This window comes from Crocodylus porosus, unplaced genomic scaffold, assembly GCF_001723895.1.
Source record: "Crocodylus porosus isolate Cpor-Errol unplaced genomic scaffold, CroPor_comp1, whole genome shotgun sequence".
In the NCBI taxonomy this organism is placed as follows: domain Eukaryota; kingdom Metazoa; phylum Chordata; order Crocodylia; family Crocodylidae; genus Crocodylus; species Crocodylus porosus.
In genome coordinates, this window is record NW_017728914.1 from 37,118,936 (window position 1) to 37,139,147 (window position 20,212).

General features: G+C 43.1%; 1 protein-coding gene across 3 annotated transcripts in view; it reads left to right on the forward strand.

The window, feature by feature from the left end:
* The first annotated feature begins 9,697 nt into the window (after positions 1–9,697).
* The window catches only part of UBLCP1 (ubiquitin like domain containing CTD phosphatase 1), a 15,056-nt gene continuing 4,541 nt past the window's right edge, over positions 9,698–20,212 (forward strand). Inside the window, exons 1-9 of one of the 3 annotated variants that reach the window (XM_019535304.1) lie at positions 9,699–9,803; positions 11,904–12,097; positions 12,613–12,704; positions 13,156–13,241; positions 13,336–13,451; positions 14,257–14,355; positions 15,244–15,281; positions 18,254–18,352; positions 18,735–18,851. In XM_019535304.1, coding sequence (XP_019390849.1) covers positions 11,944–12,097; positions 12,613–12,704; positions 13,156–13,241; positions 13,336–13,451; positions 14,257–14,355; positions 15,244–15,281; positions 18,254–18,352; positions 18,735–18,851 — 801 coding nt within the window. In that variant the 5' untranslated portion in view covers positions 9,699–9,803; positions 11,904–11,943. Of the gene's footprint in view, positions 9,804–11,903; positions 12,098–12,612; positions 12,705–13,155; positions 13,242–13,335; positions 13,452–14,256; positions 14,356–15,243; positions 15,282–18,253; positions 18,353–18,734; positions 18,852–20,212 lie in introns of all 3 variants that reach the window. The other 2 variants (XM_019535305.1, XM_019535306.1) reach the window with 2 other exon arrangements.

Genomic DNA, 20,212 nt, shown 5'->3' on the forward strand with positions numbered 1-20,212 from the left:
CCCCCGCGGCCGCACGGCGCAGGCGCGCAGCTCCCTCCGGGCTCCTCCCCGCCCGGCTCTCCTGTGCCGCACCTCGCGTCTCGGCCGGGGCGGGCGACAGGCGACAGGCTGGGCTCGAGCTGCGGAGCGAAACCGCCGAGTCAGGGGCCGCGCTCGGCCTCGGCGCCTTCCTCCACCAGCTGTGGTTCTTCCGCGGTCCTGGCCGGCAGTTTCGCAGGTAGTCGGATACGGGGGATGGTCTCGGAGCCCTTCTTCGCCTCAGGCCCCCGAGTGCATCCCTGAAGTCTTCTTCCGTGGCATTCTTGCACTTGAGCAGTGCCCTTCCTTGCAGCACGGGGCTGACCTTTGGTTGCGGTGCTTTAGCGTCTTTTTCAGCATTGGGAAGTAGAATCCATCCTCTCCCAGCCCATCCTCCGGTGCCAAAGACCCCTGCTTACGGGCCCAGTCCTGCAGGCTTTGTTCGCATGAATAATCACGTTCATGTTCACTGCTTGCATCGGACAGGGCTGCAGACCAGAGGCCCTGGCATGCGCCTTACGCCACTGAGAAACCGGGAGCACCAAATCCGAGCCGTGCATTTGGATGCACAGTGTAATTAGCTGCAAAGTCCCGTTGTTTCAAGTATCCAGGTTGTAGACGTATTGGTCTAAAGGAAAAAGGAACTGGGACTCGTGGTAGAGCTGGTATCTTTTATTGAACCAACTAGATTTTTGCAAAAAAAGAAAAGCAATTAAAGAATTTTTTTCGCAAAAATCTAGTTGGTCCAATAAAAGATATCACCTCTACCATGAGTCCCACTTCCATTGTTTCAAGGCACTTGCAGTTCGGCTCCACAAAGGCACTAGAAAATGTTCAGGAGGGAAAATCCTGTGGTAACTGTGACAGAAACTGTCCAACTTAACCATTTTTCCCCCCTTCCATATTTTGTATGTGGATGCTGGGTCTTGCTAGAGGTCCTACAAGCTCAGCCCAGAAAGGGGTCTTCTACAACCATGATCTTCTCTGAAGGTTTCTCATGTATGAGCGCCCCCCAATCTTCTTAGGATGCCCCAAAGGCAGAGTCCTAACAGAGGTCCCCCCATGGTTGTGCTTAGGTCTCTTCATCTACCAGGTTGCAGCACCAACTCTTCCCTCGCCAGAAATGGGGCCACAGAGCCCAGCTGCTCATGGCTTTAGGTCCATTGCCGCTCCATCCCTTCCCCCTGTGCAGGTGCTTTGCAGGTTGTTATGATCCATGCGACTCTGGAAAGCAAACTTTGTAAGGATTCTCAGATACAATTACTCTTTGACTTTAGCAAGCATAAGAGAGAGACAAACCTTGACCAAATAATATGCACAACTTTATTCCTGCCATCTGAGCACTGTTTGGGCCTACATCAGAGCCTTCTAAGGCAGTGTTTCCCAACCCTTTCCAGCCCAAGGCATACTAATATGAGTAAGAATTTCCTGTGGCACACCTGTTAAGGCATTCCCCATCCCCATACTCATTGGTGAAACAGTGACAAAGATTTCTAGACAGCAGTTTGAACGTTCCTCTTATTTTGTAAGTATTAATGTAATGATGCGGGAGCAGAGCAGAGGCACAGGTGTGGGTTGCTAGGGCAACTGCTGGGGAGTCAGCTGACCAGAAGGGGCAGGGCCTGGCACATATAAACCCCAGGGCTGAGGTCAGTTCTCTGCTAGCAGTCAAGGGAGAAGGAGCTCTGCCAGAGCAACCAGGCTGGAGAAGCCTGAGCACAAGTAACTCCTGTTTGCTGTTACAGGGTGGAGCATTCCCTGGTAGGGATTGAATGATGTTTAGCCAGATGACTTAGATTTTATGTTATAGTGCAGGGGCTTGAGTTTTCTGTTTATGACTGAGGGTTTGGGTGAGGCTATTAGGGGTTGGAGAAGGCCTCATAGGGGATCCCTGGTGGCGTGGGGATCCCAGTGCCAGAGAGGGTGCAGCACTTTAGGGTGCACTAACAGAAGCCCCAGGGAGAGTGAGATGGGGCTGTGAAAAGCCCAGGGAAGACAAGGGGAGGGCTAAGTTACAACAAGATCCAGATCAAACCACATCGGTATCATCTGCGAGGCTTGGGCTGTGGTGTAGGGGAGGAAAAAGAGCTGCAGATAGTACCCCCTGGCACCAGGGCAAATAAATGGGCAGCCTCCCACTAATTAACACTGATTAATTAATCAAGACCAAGGCATAGCAGGTGATAAGGCAGGCGGTTGGCCCATAACAGGAGGGTGGAGTCACTGATAAACGGACTCTAGTAGAGGTACTCCTGTCACAGATGCTTTGTGTTGTCAAGGCAGCAGTTGCATCTTACAAGCAGCCCTGGCCTCCGTTTCATCTCCCACCTCTTCCGAGTTAACGTTTCATTGCAAAAATGTTTTGGTTCAGAAAGGCACGAGCTTCCAAAGGGCAGACCAGATACAAGGCTTTACAAACTGCCCTGCTGTCCTATAGTTCTTAAAACCCTCCTGCTTTGTTTGTCAGGGATTTTAAAGACCTTTTTACAATTCCATGTGGTGGTAGGTATGAGTCCAGAATACAGTCATTTACCTCTTGTTATCAGCAGAGGCAATTTCAAACGTCCAACAGTCAGCAGAGAGAGAGCCTGTGCATCTCAGAAACAAAAGCTCGGCTGTGGTCTGAAGAAAACCCTGCGCACAGATGTCTCATTAGAACTTTCAAAGGACCTTCCCAGAGCTCACTGGTGAGAGACTGGACATGTGTCAACACCTCAAATTAGACACAAAGTCCCTCAGAGGGAATTTCAAGAGCAGAATAAACATGAGCATGTATGATGCTTTCCTCCATGCTGAAGATGGACAATAACATGAGGGATTTTATTTCACAAGTTTCCATGCAATTATTGCAAGAAACTTATATATACATATTAAAAGTATATTTTTAGTATGCCCTAGCTACCTTGATAACGCGCTGTAATAAACCTACGAAAACAATGTCCAAGGAACGGCAGTAAGGTGCAATGTCATGCAGTCAAAGTGAGGATGTGTCAGAATTAAGACTGCCTGTGGAACTATAATGTGGCTCCCTTGTGAGTGTTCGTTATGGTATGGTCTTTAATTACATTACCACCTGTTCTCTTTCCCTGGGACCCCTGCTTCTTTCAGTGCAGAGGTTAGACAGGGCTCACTTAATGAGCCCCTATTCAGTATTTTGTTTTATGCTCATTGTAGGTGTGTGGCCTAGGCCTGCCTTAGTGGACAGTAACACAATGCAAACCTGTCCCTGAATACACAATTATGAACTGCCTCACCATTGTTTCCATAGGACTCATCACCATGGCACAGGAGTGTTTCACAACCCATTTCTCTGCACAACACCATTGGAACAGGCACAGGGATATGAGAATCTCCATTTTTCAGATGGGGCAGGGGAAGTCAGTAATAAAGAAGATAGTCAAAGATATCTGCTAGTTTGGGGTGCTCACCCTGAGATGTACACGATCAGGTATTTCAGACTCCTGGAGGGGAATGTTACTCTGACTGTTCCCCAAAACACAACACTTCTTTCCCCAAGAAATCTAACCTGTCTTTGTCTCAGTCCAATCTTTCTTGTTGCCTACTCAGTTGCAGTCCTCTCTCACCACCGTCCTCCTTATACCAGTATCGTTCCTACAATGATCCTATTAATTCCTACATCTGAGCTCGGTCATCCCCCACCCCATCATAGGCTCCCACTTCGTGTCCTTGACCAGCCAGTCCTCATCTTCCCTCAACTCAGTCTTGTGATGTGGTCTCTCTTCCTATACATGTTATCCCATTTTCTTGTCCAATCAGTCCTAGTCTCTTCATCCCATGGTTCCTTATCTAATCTCAGTCTTCAGCCTCCTGGGTCCATGAACTCTCCCCTCTCTTTTTTCTTTCCAAGTCTCTGTCCAATGCCTGGCTTCCCCCCACCCAACACTCCCAGTTCTCAATCCACCCCCATTCAACTGATTCTCTTCTCCCCCCTGCCATCTCTCACCTATTTCTGAACTTTCCATGACATTACTTTTTTTTCACATCTCTGAAAAGAATATACAGGAAAAATCTAGCTCAGCAAAAATAAATCCAGGGTCCTAATATTTTCATGTTATTGGAATACGCTGGCTGCAGAAAGACATAGAAGCTCCACTGTATGCAGAGATTACTACTGCCTATGGTGGAAAAATATACTAATCTGTATTGAGATACTTCAGAGCTGGGTAGGAGAGAGAGTTGGTGATGTGACAAAAGTGATGAATCTGTTTTTGTTCTGCAAGCAAAAGAACTACAATTATCTTTCTTACTAAGTAATCCCTCTAGGATGCAAAGACAATAAATAAATACATAAATAAAATAATTGTCCAAAAGTGGCAGAAAGCCATCAATTAAAGTAAGGAAGCAAGGGACTGCAGCATACATTAATACTCCCTCTTAGGACTTGCAGGGTATTAGAGAAGTAGCATTGATTAAATAATCCTCACAACACTGATGGAGTACTTATAGAAATAGTAACAATCTGAGACAAAGAGTAGTTAGGTCTTATGTTTTCAAGTGTCCAGTAATACTGAATGTTTCATTTTAAAGTTGACAAAGACCCAATTCTCCAGCTGTGATACTGGCAACAGATGCACCCCCACAATTAAGGATTGTGTTTGACATTTTTGCCTTAAGTGACTTACCCAAAGCCACATGAAGAATCAGACTCAAATCCAGATTTCAAATGCAATTCTTAATGCTCAGCCGTGACAGAATCCACTAGGCCACAGAGCCTGTTACATTATACTTAGCATCACTGGTCATAAAGAGCATGCCTGCATAAATCTGCATCTGGCAGTAACTGTCATTTTGTGCAACTTGGATACTCAGAGTCAGGAACAAGGAATGGAGCAAAAGAAAATCCAAGCAAAAAAGTGTAGGAATGCAGGGGAATGAAACAAATATATTTAAATAAAAAAACAATATAAACAGGACCAGCAAGTACCAACCTGCAATCTTGAACCTTCTCCCTTGCATGCATTTAATCTGGTGTGCAAATTTGGAAAATGTCAGCGTTTCAAATGAAATTTGTGAACCAAATAGCTTGAAGGACTTGGAAAGCCTTTAATATCAGGGATGTTGGTTCATCCATAATCTGCACTACAAGCAGGTTCTGATCCTGCACTCATTACAGCTCATGAAAATGGCAGATTCTCAACACCTCTGCCTCAGTATGCTGTTACCTTTCCTTCTTAACTTACTCTGCCTGAGCTAAAGGCTGGACTCGATGATCTCCCGAGGTCCCTTCCAGCCCTAATATCTATGAAATCTTTCCTTAATAGATCATTCTGGAAGGCAGCCTTGTCTTTCAAATTACTCTCTGCTTTCTGTTTTCAGTGACCAACTAACAATTTCCCAGCATCACATTCCTAGAACTGCCACATACTGGAGCTGCTGCAAGGATTCTTCTTTTTAAGAGGCAGACTATTAAAAACCATGTTTTAAGAAAGCAGCCACTGGACTCGAACACTCATGCATAGGAACACTCTTTTCAGGGTGCTCAGCAATGCATGCTGTGGACCTGAAACACTGGTAAGGGCAGCAGGCATCAGTCTGGCATGCTACCATATTGTTATGCTATCAATTTTTCTATTTCAGTCTGTCAGGAATCCAGGTTGTAGTCATATTGGTCTAGAGGAAAAAGCAGTCGGGGCTTACAGTAGAGGTGCTATCTTTTATTACACCACCAAGGTTTTTGCAAAAAAAACGTCTTTCAGTCTGGAACCTGAGAGCAGAAGGAGCACATCAAAAAAAGACAGAGAAAAGAAACGCCTTAGAAATTTCTCTATTGTTTCCCCCTCCCCTGAATGTTACCCATTCACTGGATTTCCTGAATGTTACCCATTCTGGATCCAAAAAAGTGGGGCAAAATTAGATTTACCAACTTTTTTGCCCTAGTAGGCTAAACAGAGTAATAACACATACCTATACCACAGGACATTGTAAGGATTAGTCAAGGTCTCACACAACAAAGTCGTGGTCTGTAACAGGGGACCTAAGGCATTAATGGATCATAAATAATAATCATTTAAAAAGCTGTGTGCATTGAATACCAGGAATAAAGCATGCCTGATTAATACTAGGGCCTAAAATAGTCTGTTTCATAGAATCATAGAAGTAGGGTTGGAAGAGACGTTGTAGATCTTCAAGTCCAACCCCCTGCCTGGGCAGGAGAAAAACTGGGCTCATGTGACTCCAGCCAGGTAGGCATCAAGCCTCTTCTTAAAGATCCCCAGGGTAGGAGCCAGCACCACTTCCCTTGGAAGTTGGTCCCAGATCCTAGCCGCCCTGACCGTGAAGTAGTTCTTATGGATGTCTAATCTAAACCTCCTCTCCAACAACTTGTGGCCGTTATTCCTTGCTATGCAGGGGGCGCTCGGGGAAACAAGGTCTCTCCCAAACCCTTCTGGTCCCCTCTAGTGCATTTATAGACGGTCATCAGGTCCCCCCTCAGCCTTCTCTTGTGAAGGCTGAACAGGTTCAGGTCCCGCAGTCTCTCATTGTAGGGCCTGCCCTGCTGTCCCCGGATCATGTGGGTGGCCCTCCCCTGGACCCTCTCAATGTTGTCCACATCCCTCCTGAAATGGGGTGCCCAGAGCTGGATGCAGTACTCCAGCTGCAGCCTGACCAGTGTCATGTAGAGGGGGAGGATCACCTCCTTGGACCTGCTCCAGATGCATCTGTGGATGCACGACAAGGTCCGGTTAGTCCTGCCAAATGGGGATGGGGTGGGAGACTGTGTCAAAGGCCTTGCTGAAGTTTCTTCACCTTCATTCCCCAGAGCAAACGAAAATGCTGGGTTTTGTTTTTTTCTTTTAAAATCATCTTTCTGCCAAACATTTAAGAACTATCATAAAAATTTCAGAGCTGGGACATCAATTTCCTACTCGGTATCTTTAAAGAAGAAATGTGAACTGGCCTTGGGGACGCAATGCTCCTGTCCAGCATCCTTTTAGGGTGTGACTTTTCATTATCATTTACAGCTCTGGCAAGTTGCCAACATGACTTGAAATGGTTGTCTCAATAAAGGACAATAGCACGTTGTAAGGAATGTGTTTTCTTGACTGACAGAGTACTGCTTTGTTTTACCTGGATTTGCATGCAGACAGGAGCTAAACCTGACAGGAATATTCATTACAATAGTATCCCTTTGTTATGCTGTTTTTGGAAGCCAAAAGTATGTGCGTGTCTGAGACAGAGTATACTTTAGAACTTCAAATATGTTAAATGTGTTTCCAATCTGCAAAGAGGAAACAAATTGTGGGGGGAGGGGATTAGGTCCCAAGCAGGTTCTGTTTAGATCTTAATTTCTAAATATTAGGATTTGATATGCTAGGCATGCATTTGAAAAGTGAAGTTACTTTGCTGAAAAGAAGCTTATAGTTACTGCCTTTCTCCACATACTTTGCAAATTTCTTTTTTTCCCCCATCTGGTCCTGTCTCTTTAATGATGTTAAAAAACAAATCAAGTGTCTGTATGACTTCGGCTTAATTTCTATGTAAGAAAGCAGTTTGCAGCTAAATAATTATCCTTAAACAGTTTTCATCAAACTGAATGCCCTCTGGTACAAGACATCCTTTCTGTGCCAAGAAAATTATTTTTCTGCAGTACTTCAGTTAGCAGCAAACCAAAAAAACCCTGAATCCCTACTGAAGCCAATGCTCATGAATCACCCAGGAAATCTTGAAAAACAGAAGACCCCTTATTCTGGATGGAATCAGCTCAAAAGTTAAAATATTAATAATATTAATTTCTGAGTCACAATGCCTTTGAAAACGCACCTCTTTCTGAGGGTGCTGTAGTGTCAGTGTTACTTACAGTTTAAGCATAATCTAGGAACAGGCTGAAATGATATTAAACCCTCGCAAAACTGATTTTAAGTGTTCAAACAATGGGGCAGCACTGATTAAACTAAAATGACTTAGACATCATTTTAATTAAATCAGTAGTTCTCAGCCTTTTTAGACTTGAGGCACCCCTCAATAGGCTCAGGGAAAGGCCCTTGGAAAATGCCAGGTGTTTTCAGTCATTTTTTTAACAACAGAAAAATAATAAAGTGATTCTTCTGTTACAAAGAACTCAGAAATATCACAGCAGAGCAGGAGGGTTTTAACGCTATGGATTCCTGTTTGAAATCTCTGGGTTTATCTTGTTAATCACACCTAACAGTGCTAACATTGTATGGCATCTCACAGCTGCCTGTAAGCCACAGCACCCTGGTTGAGAGAGTGACCAAGTTAAATCATTCTGTTTGCTGCAGATAAGGCCTTAGACGTGCTCCCAGCGAGAGTAAATTACACCATGCTGGCAACTCCACTCCACCATGCTCAAGCCCCATGTCCTAAACTCATGTTAGCAATGATAGGATTTTTTTTTTTTATTCTCCAGGATCGATAGGCCTTGGGGAAATGCATGGAGGGAATCACAGTGCACATGAAATTAAAGGATCAGTATTGGAAATAGAAAGGCAGGGGCAGAATTCTGTACACCTAAGAAGTGAACCATTTCAGTACATGAACGTACACATCATTTTAGCCAAGTTTGGGTACCTGTTCTGGATCGCCTCCAAGTGAAGTAGGAATGCTTGCTCTCCGGCTCATACCTCTCTTCGCAGAAACACAAGCTGATGAAATGACAATTTCCAAAATCAACTTGAAAAGGTGCATAGTCGCAGGCAGCCTTTGGGGGGGAAAACCCTTATTCCTCCCTATTCCCCAGTTGTTCAACCATCATACACCCTCATACGCTGTCATCTGTGGCCTGAGCCATAAGCGCACTCCATCAGGCCAACAGCTGATCTGATCCCGAAGCCTCGTTGGCTGGCTTGTGCCCTGAAGGCGGGATACACCTGCACGTGTGTGGACTAGTTAAACCATGTGTGTGTATGCATGTCTGCATAGACATGTGTATCTAGACATACATAGGTATACATGTGTCCACACACACAAGTGGGCATGTGCATATACACACATTTTGGGGTGGGTGTGTGCATATATACACACAGGCATGCATATACACATGCACATAAATGTGCATTTACACACACAGGTGTGCATATACACACACATAAGTGGTCGTATACACATAGACATAAGTGGGTGTATACACACACAGGTGCGTATACACACAAAAAGGAAGTTTATTTCCTACCCATGGGGACTTTTTACCATCTTTACATTTCCCTGAGCCTGAAAAATACCTTTTTTGGGGTTCTTGGTTTTTTTACAATTTCTCAGTTGGTTTAAGAAAAGGGATCATCTCTGAACCCAGAGATGCAGAGTTTTGCATTTCTTTTGGTCTCCAACCAACACGGCTGCCAAATACATCCCTGTACACTCATGCACACACACGTGTGTGGGGTTATTTGGTACGTATGCATACATATATGCATGTGTGTGTGGGTGGACAACTCTGTGCGTGTGTGTGTGTGTGTGTGTGTAGGCGCCTGTGTGCGTGAGGGAGCCCTCCGCCCCTCCCCGCAAGCGCGCTCCTCACCCCCGGCCGCAGCGACCCAAGGCCCAGGCCCCCTCAGTCACGCCCCACTGTTGCCCCGGCAACGGCGTCCACGCCAGGAGCACTTCCGGGCGGCGGCGTGCACTTCCGGGCTACACCGGAAGTCGGCAGAGCGGGCCACGTTCTATGGGGAGAGAAGCAGCTCGGCTTTGCCGTATCCGGGTCTTTCACCCCCCCCTCCGCGCACTTCCGGCTCGCGGGGAAACGAACAGGGATCACTTCCGCTTCCGGTGCGGCTGCTGCTGGGAAGGTGCCGGTTCCGCAGCCCTGGGTGAGCGGGGGGGTCGCTCGTCCCTAGGAGTGACGTCACTTTTAGGGGAAGGGGCCTTCAGCTCCCCCATGAGTGGGGTGCCCTCAACGCTGTGGGGGGTGGCGGCACCCGTGGGGGGTGGGGGGCACACGTCCGTTAACTTCTCGGCACAACAAACAACACGGGGATGGGGCGAGGTCGGAGGTTACAAACAAGGGACGTGCAGGGGGCGCCTGAAGGAGTCGCGGGAGCTGGTGAGACTCCGCAGCAAACCCATCACCTCATCAAATACCCGCGGATTATCCACAGTGATGCTTTACCTCTGTGTGGGGAAAAACAGTGGCTGATTCGGTTTTGTGGCCATCGAAGCCCAGCATGCGTCTTGCTGTGAGGCATGTCCTGCACCCAGTCGGTGCCGTATGAAACACGCTGTCCATCTCATTCGAAGCGGCCTTTTACTCGGAGACCTCCTCAGAGACCGTGGAAGCACCAGGTTGAGTTGGACCGACCAAAGTTGTGTTGACCCGTGACAAACACAAAGATCGTTTGCTTCCAGCCTAGCATCCACGAATGGCCAGAGGGCCTCTCTCGGGCAGCAAGCTGCGCGATTCAAGCTACTGGTGCTCTCCAGTGGATCTGGGCTTTTCGGCATGCAAGGAGTTCTTTTTCCTTTATGGAGAAGAGCTTTTGCATCTGGATAAGTTTCTGCTGCTGTTAGATAACAGATTTCTAGACGATACTTGCTGGCGTTGTGACAGCAGCCCCTGAGCGACGTCCCTATTTGTCTCGCAGCTGGCGAGGACCAATTAATTGCCAGGGGCTACAGCCACTTCTGGAGGGGCATTTTTGTAGGAAATGAGCTGTTAGATGTGTCCGTTAAGATCCTTCAAAGCTGGTTTCAGCTCCGCTTGCAGCAGAAGATTATTGAGGAGATTAAGATGTAGATGTAGTCCTGCGCAAAGTATTCGCTTCTCTCTGCTTCAGGGGGATTTATTTGTAGGCCTGGACATGCTAGAGAAACAGAGTTGGCTCCGGTGACTAAATCTAAATCCACTAACAACTGGATCTGTTAGTTGCTTTTGATACAGCTCATACTCTGAGCACTGCATCCCAGCAAGAATAAATCATTGCCTGAACGGCTGTGCTAGGGAAAGAAGATGCTCTTCATAGAGTAGATGGTGCTGGCACTTGAGATTTTAGTTCCTGGCTTAATCACTGATGTACAGTGTGATCTTGGGCAAATTATTTAATCTGGTTGGGGCTTGATTTCTCATTGGTGATGTTAGGATAATAGCATTCTTCTCCCCTAGTGATTTTTGGATTGGCTTTTGGGGTACAGGCTGTCTTGTGTCTACCCAAGGCCTTGATCTTTGTTGGCTCCATCATGCTCCTGTTATGCAGGTGGTAAGATTATTTTCTGACAGACCCCAAGGATAATATTGGTTGAATGCCTCACTCAAAAATCTCTCCCCATCTGCTCTTGTGCTTGTAAACTAACCCAATTGTTTTGAATACAGTTTATGAACGATGCTACTTAAATTAGAGATTTGGTAATTATGGCTGTTATGTCTGCACTATAATCAAAGTGAACTGGTTGCAGTCTAATTGCATTGTGTGGGTGTGTGTTTTGGCTTTGTTTTCAAAAACACCTACCTTGATATTGGCATAATAAAATATGGCCTGGAGTGTGTATTATTGCAGGTAGAGCACAGATCTGTGTAAGTGAGTAAGGAAGGCCAGTTCTTAATTTTAACTGTATGCTTAAAACAGGGGTGGGCAAGATGTGGCCCGCCAGGCCATTCTATCCAGCCCACAGAGCCCCTAAAAAATTTAGAAAATTAATATTCATCTGCCCCAGGCTGCCTGTTATGCGGCCATCTGGCTTGCCAAAATTCAGTAAGCGGCTCTCCGCCCAAAATGATTGCTCGCCCCTGGCTTAGAAACATAATTCTGGAAGCACAACTACATAAAAAAAAAAAAAGTGTGTAGGGCTCACAATAATGTAACAATACAATATGCTCAAAAATATTGTTACTTGTAATGTAGTCTCCCCTTCCAGCTAACTGCTCTTCTTAGTTCTGTATTTTATATGAATGTCTTTCCCCCCCACTTTCACCTCAGCAGGTGTTTCTGACGGCAGTACCAAACATATGCTTCAAGGATGTCTCTGTCTCTCACAATAAAATGGGGTGGACAGGAATATACCATCACCTCACTGTCAGAAGAAGATACAGTATTAGATCTCAAGCAGTCTCTCAAAGGTCTTACTGGAGTGCTACCAGAGCGCCAAAAACTGCTTGGCCTCAAAATGAAAGGTATGCCATCCACAAATTCATGATATTTACCTCAGTCATCGCATGGAGAGCTTCTTCTTAGCCTGTCCAAGGGGTGCGCACTAACAGAGCTTTTTACTTCCCCACCTAATGCCTGAAATGCTTTGGATGGTTAACACATCATTAGGTGTTGCTTAGCATTAGTATGTCAACATGCTACATCATGTAGCAGCACATCATAGTGTACATCAGCAGTTTAAACTGCTGCAAATTAAACTGTAAATGCAACAGGAGCTGCATATGTGCAGAATGCAGCATTGTGGAGCCCCACTCTTGGTTGGACTTATAAGTACCTTTACATGGCAAGTAATTTGGACTAGCATTAATTTGCAAAATGCATTTATAACACTTCTGCCTTGACTATATCAATGACAATAACAGATACAAGGGGAAACTGAGGCTCCAATGGCATAGTATTGTGTGTGTCATCTAGGATCAAATGTGATCGTGCAACCTCCAAGAGGGGAAGAAAAATACAAAAATCTGCTTTATTGCAGGCAGACCTGCAGATGACGACGTTAAGCTCGGAGCTCTCAAGCTGAAACCAAATACTAAAATTATGATGATGGGAACTCGTGAAGAGAGTCTGGTAAATTGTTTGTTCCCTTATTCCTGTTAAAATGAACTGTATTTTTGGCAGCTGTTTTCTGCCTTTGAGAAATGCTAACATTCCAGAAAGTAATATACAAAAAGAGGTACATTTATAACTCTGTGCTGCTGCCATTTGTATGGAACATGAGTTTTCTTACAGAACTTTTAATTGATTTCTGCACACTAGAAAATGTACTTCTTTGCAAAATTGCTGTGCAGTGACCAAATTTATGTGCAAGTCCTGTTGCTGTGATATCCTGGCAATAATATTTCTCAAGCCTGTCACTAATATTTATCAGTATTTATAAATAATTATGGTACTACTGAAGTGAAAAGCATTTGGATTAAAGAGTATTACTTTTCTTGTGATGTGTTGTAACAAAATCCAGAGGTCTGGCATGAGTTTCATTTATTGCTGCTGTGGTTTTTTTTTTATTATTATTGTCTAGGAAGATGTCCTTGGACCACCCCCTGATAATGATGATGTCATTAATGATTTTGATATTGAGGAAGAAGTTGTTGAAGTAGAAAATAGGTGTGTTGTTCTAGCCATTTTAAGAAAAGATTGCACTGTTACTTAATGTTCAGTCTGCACTCGTTAACCATAATTGTTTATACTGTTGTATCAGGGAAGAAAACCTTCTAAAAATTTCCCGCAGAGTTAAAGAATACAAAGTGGAAGTTCTGAATCCACCTAGGGAAGGGAAAAAGCTGTTGGTACTAGATGTTGATTACACACTGTTTGGTAAGTTGAAGAACCTCTTGATTTGCTTTGGCTTGTATTGCTCTCTTGCTATTATTTTAAATAATCTTGTGCCCTTCCAGCATTTTGTACTGATGATTTCATGTGATACGTATAGTTGCTACATGGGGATGTAAAAAAAAGACTTACAAAAATAGTGTAGACTTGTATCCAAGTCAGCTTCCAGTTATCTTCTGTCCTGAGCATTTAGGTGGTAAATGTGTGAGGAACTGACTTAGTGCAAAAGGGCAACTCAATCTGCAAGTGAGTCCAGCTCTTGGTAGGGGAGTTGCAGCGGGGGGAAACGAGAGGAGATTCCTTGATTATGAAAAGTCTACCCAGACACATTTCGCCTTGAAGCTGCCAGATCAATGCCCTTGAAAAACCAACGTTTTTCTCTTGATAACTTCACATTGGACTGGAATTTGGGGGCATCAGGAGAGACTGATTCAAGCTTTTAATTACAGCTTGAGTTGAGGATGCCATTAATAAATCTGTATTTAATAGTTTCATAAACAGTAGTCTTCTGATTAAGGCAGACTGCTATATTTGTAGTGAGGTATGCACAGTCACCAATACTGTCCTTTTTTGAGATGAGGAAAGAAAGACTGTCTTATGGTTAACTGAACTGGATTTGGGGGAACATGGGTGTTAGTCCCTGCATAGTGGTGTTTTAGGAGAGTAAATTCACTAATGTTTTCACAATGCTCAGAAGCTTAATTGATGGGGCTTCTACAAATATCTGGCTAGGAAGAAATGTAAGACTAAAACATTGTAAACTAGTGATGAATGCTTGTTTTCTTTTCAGACCACAGATCATGTGCTGAAACTGGGGTAGAGTTAATGAGGCCATATCTTCATGAATTCCTAACATCTGCATATGAGGATTATGATATTGTAATTTGGTGTAAGTTATTTTTATTAGCAAGTTAAAGTTCTCTTGTAAATCGTTCAGTATACATAATGCTGGATGTTGCAGCGGAGATTCTGGGTTAAACGTATCTATAGCCCTTGCTATGCATCACAGAGTATCAGGCAATACTTTAATGGTACTTGTACTGTATTCACTGAGTTGGGTCTGTACAGAGGAGCAGTTAGATCTATAACTTTACTAAGATGGTAAATCTCATGTGGACAAGCATCACACACTGTTCTTTTAAGTAAGTGAATAAAGTAGTTTCCGTATGATGATTGTTAGTTTGTGCAGATGAACAAGTACTTGAAGGAATGAAGCTGTATAAGCGACCCCCATGCACTGCTTGATGATACATAACTTTCTGTTGTGGAAATATCCCAGTCCAGGCAATAAGCAATGAGCACCTCTAGCAGAGGTAAGCCAGAAACAAACAACACTGTCCCATTTATATTAAAAAAATAGTAGCTAATCTGCTTCAACAAATTCATTCATTTCATGTCTAACAGTTGGAGAAAGATCTTTAGCTGAGCTGGGGTGTGCAGTAGCCCTAAGTTGTATCACAAGAGGGTTAATTTAGCTTGAACAGTCTAGAATAATCTTTTTCAAATATACAAACATTTAATCTAGTCTCTCTTCTAGCTAAGAAAGACTAGTTTGGTGAACTTCCCTTTGTAAATATTTTAGTCAAAATGAAATTGAATGCAGTGGTGGAGGAAAAGTATAATGAGAAGTTCATTTTGCACATCAGAATTAAGTGTTGTATGCAGATTGTATAGTTAAAAAAAAAAAACAAACTGAATCTGTGAGAATTAAAGAGTTTTGTTTTCAATAGTGTTCTTTCCTCCCTCTTTCCCCTCCCCCCTCTTCCCCTTGTTTTAGCTGCTACTAACATGAAGTGGATTGAAGCTAAAATGAAAGTAAGTTGTTTTGGAAATAACTCGTATGCTGTCAGTATTCGGTAGCCTTGCGTTCATACTCTTTAATCAGATTGCACTCCGCAGAACAGATAATGTTACTAGCAACTGGGAGCAGGTAGGATGAGATCAAAGGCTGTTCAAGCTTTCAAGAAGTTCAAAATGAGTTTTAAAACTAGTCTCCTTTGCAAAATTGCCAGCAAGTCTAATCTTTAAAATTCCACACACAATATTGGTGCAGCAACAGTTCACTTTGCACAGCTAGAACGCAGGTTTTTGAAGTGGTCTCATTCAAACTGGTTATGCTTTCTTTATCCTTGTATGCATGCATAGTCTCTCATTGGGATAGCATATGCTACTCTGTAATTGTAAGGCAGCTCTTTTTTAAAAAGTAGAAGTACATATTGAATGCTGGGAGGTGCCTTTCTTATGAAGTCTGCAGAAGACCCTCTTTCAAACTCAGTTCTTTATGGCTTTTAAACAAAACAAGTGCTGGTACAACAAACTTGGGAAGCAGATTTACAGTCAGATTTAGATATCCACTTAACAGGCTTTGAAGTTGCTTTGTATTTAGCTTGTGAAGTTTTTTTTGTTTATGTGGGGGTTTTTTTCTTTTCCTATTGCTTATAATTCAGTGAACTCAAAACCAGTTTTCCTTAGCTGCAAAGTCAAATGTATGTCTTCCTCAAGGAGGGCTCTTTTTCCCCACAAAATTTGTACCCTGGTATCCCTGCTGTTACAGGGCTGCCCTTTTTTCACATTATTTAACAGGGAAACATGTTTTCTACTTTGCTTGTGTTCATTTTTGCTTAATTTGAAAACAAAATCACTTACAGGTACAGCTCAGCTCATTTCAAACTAAGCTATGAAACTTTTTGAGTTATGAAAAAGCAAAGTCACGTTTAGAAGGGTAAATATTATATAGCCTAACTGTAGCCACATACATGCTCCTATCAAATATCTGCTCATTTTTTATGGTTCCTTGTGGGGTGAGGGGAAGAGGGTGGCTACCATTGGCCAAAATCCAGGGTAAGCCAAAGAAATTAAAGTGACTGGTTCACTAGTACAAAAATGTAGTTTCAATTCAATGTGCACATGTGACTGCATATCCTTGTAAGAGACTTGTTTGTCCACTAGATATGTTACTACCTCACTTTCCCCTCTCTCTGGTTCTCAACCAGACAATTCACTGAAGTCCTTCCATAGATAAGGAAAGTCCAATGACACAGGTCCACAACTATATTTGACCTCTACCCAGGCCCTAGCAGATTTGCAGGCATTGAAGAAGTCATTCCCCATTCTTGCAGGAATGTGACCAGACTACTTCTCAGTGGTCACAGAGAAGTCTGGGTGACTACCGTGTGCCAGTCCAGGGTCCTTCGACTGAGAAGCAGCCATTTGTTCCATACTGAGCTTTGCCTGCTTCACTCTATTCCTGTCTTTCTACCTCTTAGACATTCTTCTCAGATCTTCTACATGCTGCTAAAACACAACCTTTATTGGGCTCCCTCTGTACTTGGAGCCTGCTGTAGCCAAGGCTTGGATCTTGATCATTCAAGACTCCGGTTGCTGCTTCTCTAATTGGAGTAAGGAGGACTCCCATTGTATATCCTAATCCTTCTTCAGCTTTGTCATTCCTAATCTACTATTCCCATTCTCCATCTAGGTACAACAACCTTAAGAGTATTTGGACTTTAAAGGGAAGATGCAGAAACAAATGGCTTTGTCTGTGGTCAAAAGTAATCACAGTCTTTGTCGATGCTCAAAGGTAGTCAATAACAGCAGCAACAAAAAAGGAGTGCAGATCAAATTCTTACCAGGCATGCACACATGGAATTCGGAGCCTGCTTAACCTTTAGCTTCAGTATTACAAAAACACTGACCCAAGTGGAAGGCACTTTGTGTGTAAGGAGGATATGCCCTTCTGTGCGTAAGAACAAATCATTCAAGTGTGGCTGTAAGAGTGCTGTTTCAGTGGATGGTTTCTGCCTATGCTGTGCATGGGGCTGAATTTTAAATATGATGTGCACAGTAGCATAATAGTCTGCAGTATAAAACTGATGTTATAGCAGGTCAGCAGATTTCAGCATTGCATTAGAGTTCTGGAAAGGATTTGAAATGGAAATGATGCACAGCCAGTCAGTCAAGGATTATTTCCAAAGTGACTTAAATTGTCTTTGGAATCCTTATTTCAAAAGGAGCCAAACCACTAGAGATTGAGGCATATCTTTGTACTGACTAAGTAGTGATGTCTTTCCGTTATCCACAATTCTTTTACTTGGTCTCTAGACCTGGTGATCAGTTGTAGCAACAATAGAAGCAAATAAAAGTGGGGTACAAGCAGACTGCCACCTCCTGGCCAGGAGTAGTTGTTCTCAACCTTGACTTGAGGTGCTTCTCCATACCTTCTGTGAATTAAGCAGCACCCAGTTTCCAAAACTAATTTATATATTGCCTCCTGGCAGAGGAGCCAGGCAGTATGGGTGAGGGACTGTCCAAATAGGGACAAGTGTATCTGCTTATCTCCTCTCAGCTTGTGGCACCTTTCAAAGGACCTGGGGGCACCCTGGTTGAGTATCACTGGCGTAAAGATTGAGCAGGGATCCAAAAATATCTGGAAGTGGTGGAGGAGAATGTCCCCTTCCTTCCTGTTGTGCATACTGGATGGTACTGAAGAGGAAGAAAAGAGCATGCTCTCTCTCTCACCACTTTCATAAAGCCACTTCAGTTTTATACTGGCATCTACCATTCACTTTCTGACTCTAGAAATTGCAAAAGTTCATTCCCACTAGCTTTATTGTCTCTTGGTAGAATGGTTACAGTACAGTATTCTCCTTGGATAGAAGAACAGACACCTATTTTTAGCCCATCTCTAGTCATCCTTTCACAAGTGTAATGTATTACAATCAAGGTTCCTAGCATATAACAGTAAAACTGTCATAATACGAAGCTTCAATAATTAATCTTTGATGCAGGAGCTGGGAGTGAGCACAAATGCAAACTACAAGATAACCTTCATGTTGGACAGTGCCGCCATGATAACAGTGCACACTCCAAGGAGAGGGCTAATTGACGTAAGGATCCTTTTTGTTTTCCCCCATAGGCTAACAGTTTTTTAGTAAGAATAAGTGTATGAAAGAGGGCATACACATACTTTTTTAGGATGAGATATATTTTCCTTAACCAAACCAAGCAAACATATAGGACTATTGGGAGAATGTTCATCTGTCTTACGTGATAGATGTATTGGATCTGTTGTTATTTTTAATATATGTTTAATGATGAGTAATTTATGAGGTGCTATCATGAAGAACATGGGCTGTACACACCTATTAATTCCTTGACAAAAAGATCCAAACATTTAGCTCAGTCAAGTTGCAGTACTTAGGTTCTCTATCTTGCAACCTTTAAATCATGAATTTAAATCTCAAAACACCCGCACACTTATTTTTGCAGGTGAAGCCCCTTGGTGTCATATGGGGAAAATTTTCAGAGTATTACAGCAGGAAAAATACTATCATGTTTGATGATATTGGACGAAACTTTCTAATGAACCCACAAAATGGATTAAAGGTAATTTTCAGTTATATTCTTAGGAAAATATATGGTCTCTACCATAGCTCCTTTCTATTTTAAGACATCTTCTCTAATGAGCGGTAGAGTAATAAGAATACATACTTAAGAATAAGTACAGAGAAAAATCATTAATTTGGATTAGATATTCTTTTTCTAGTAACACTGGAGATGTGCTGAACTGTGTTTTGATTCACTATTAAGAAAAATCCCATTTATAGGTTAGTAAAAGGAAGACTGAAATTACTACTGATACCTGAATTGCCCTCACGTTCAGGTTCCAACCGGGCTGAGCCCTGTAGAGCTAGGTGCTGTACAAACCTAAATAAGACTCTAAAAAAATATGCTAATGGCCAGAAAGTATCTCCAGAAAATATCTTACTGCTGTGCCTTATGGGTAACAAAAATCCTGCTCCTGTGAAATCCTTGATGCTACTTAGCCAACCACCAAGGAGAAAGAGTACAGTTTAAGTAAGGTATGTTTTTTTTGTTAAAAAAAAAAAGACGTTTGAAAATATAGGACTGTAAGATATGTTCTACAATTATCAGTTATTGCATTCTTTAGTAACAGATGCTTTCCTGTCATCCCACCAATAAGAAATATGTCCTAGGAGCAAGGTAATATCAGTGCTATTCTTGGGAAGGGATTGCCAAGATTTTTTTCACATGAGTATTCAGAAACAGCAGTGGGAAAGAGTGCTGAATGGCTAAAATAAGACACAGGTATAATGTATTCCAAGATAAAGGGAGTTGTCAGGAAAGCTATCTCTCTGTCCTCGTTTGCCCAAGAAATTATCATGTCAGGAAAATGTTGGAAAAGTCATCTGGTTCAGATGATACCACAAAGCCCATAAAACAGAGCTGAAGACTACACACATCCCCTGTTGTAGAATCTATTGAGTTGCATTGAAAATTATGACAAGACCACTGCACGTCACTTTAAAGCTCTGCCTAATGAAAGGGAAATTTGATGAAGCATGAGACTGACAACAGTATTGTCACCCCCTCATGGGGTACAGCACAAACATGTTACAGCCCAAGTTATATTGACAGCAAGATTCCTTGGAGGTGGCTGAGTGGGAAGGATGTTGGAGGAGAGACAGGAGAGATCAAATGCTCAACCCAGAGCAAAAGAATGTAATCAGGCAGTCAACAGAAGTTTCACCAAAGCATATGATACATACCAATAGCAAGGTAATAGAGGGGCAACCCGGTTCCTTTTTAAATCGCTACCCTCCAGTTAAGTAATTTTCTGTTTCAATTTTTTTTTTAAAGAGATGGAACTGGGACTAGCTTCCCAGATTAAGGACAATAAGAAGTCCTTTTTTAAATACGTAGGGGGTAAAAAGAAGGTCCCGGGT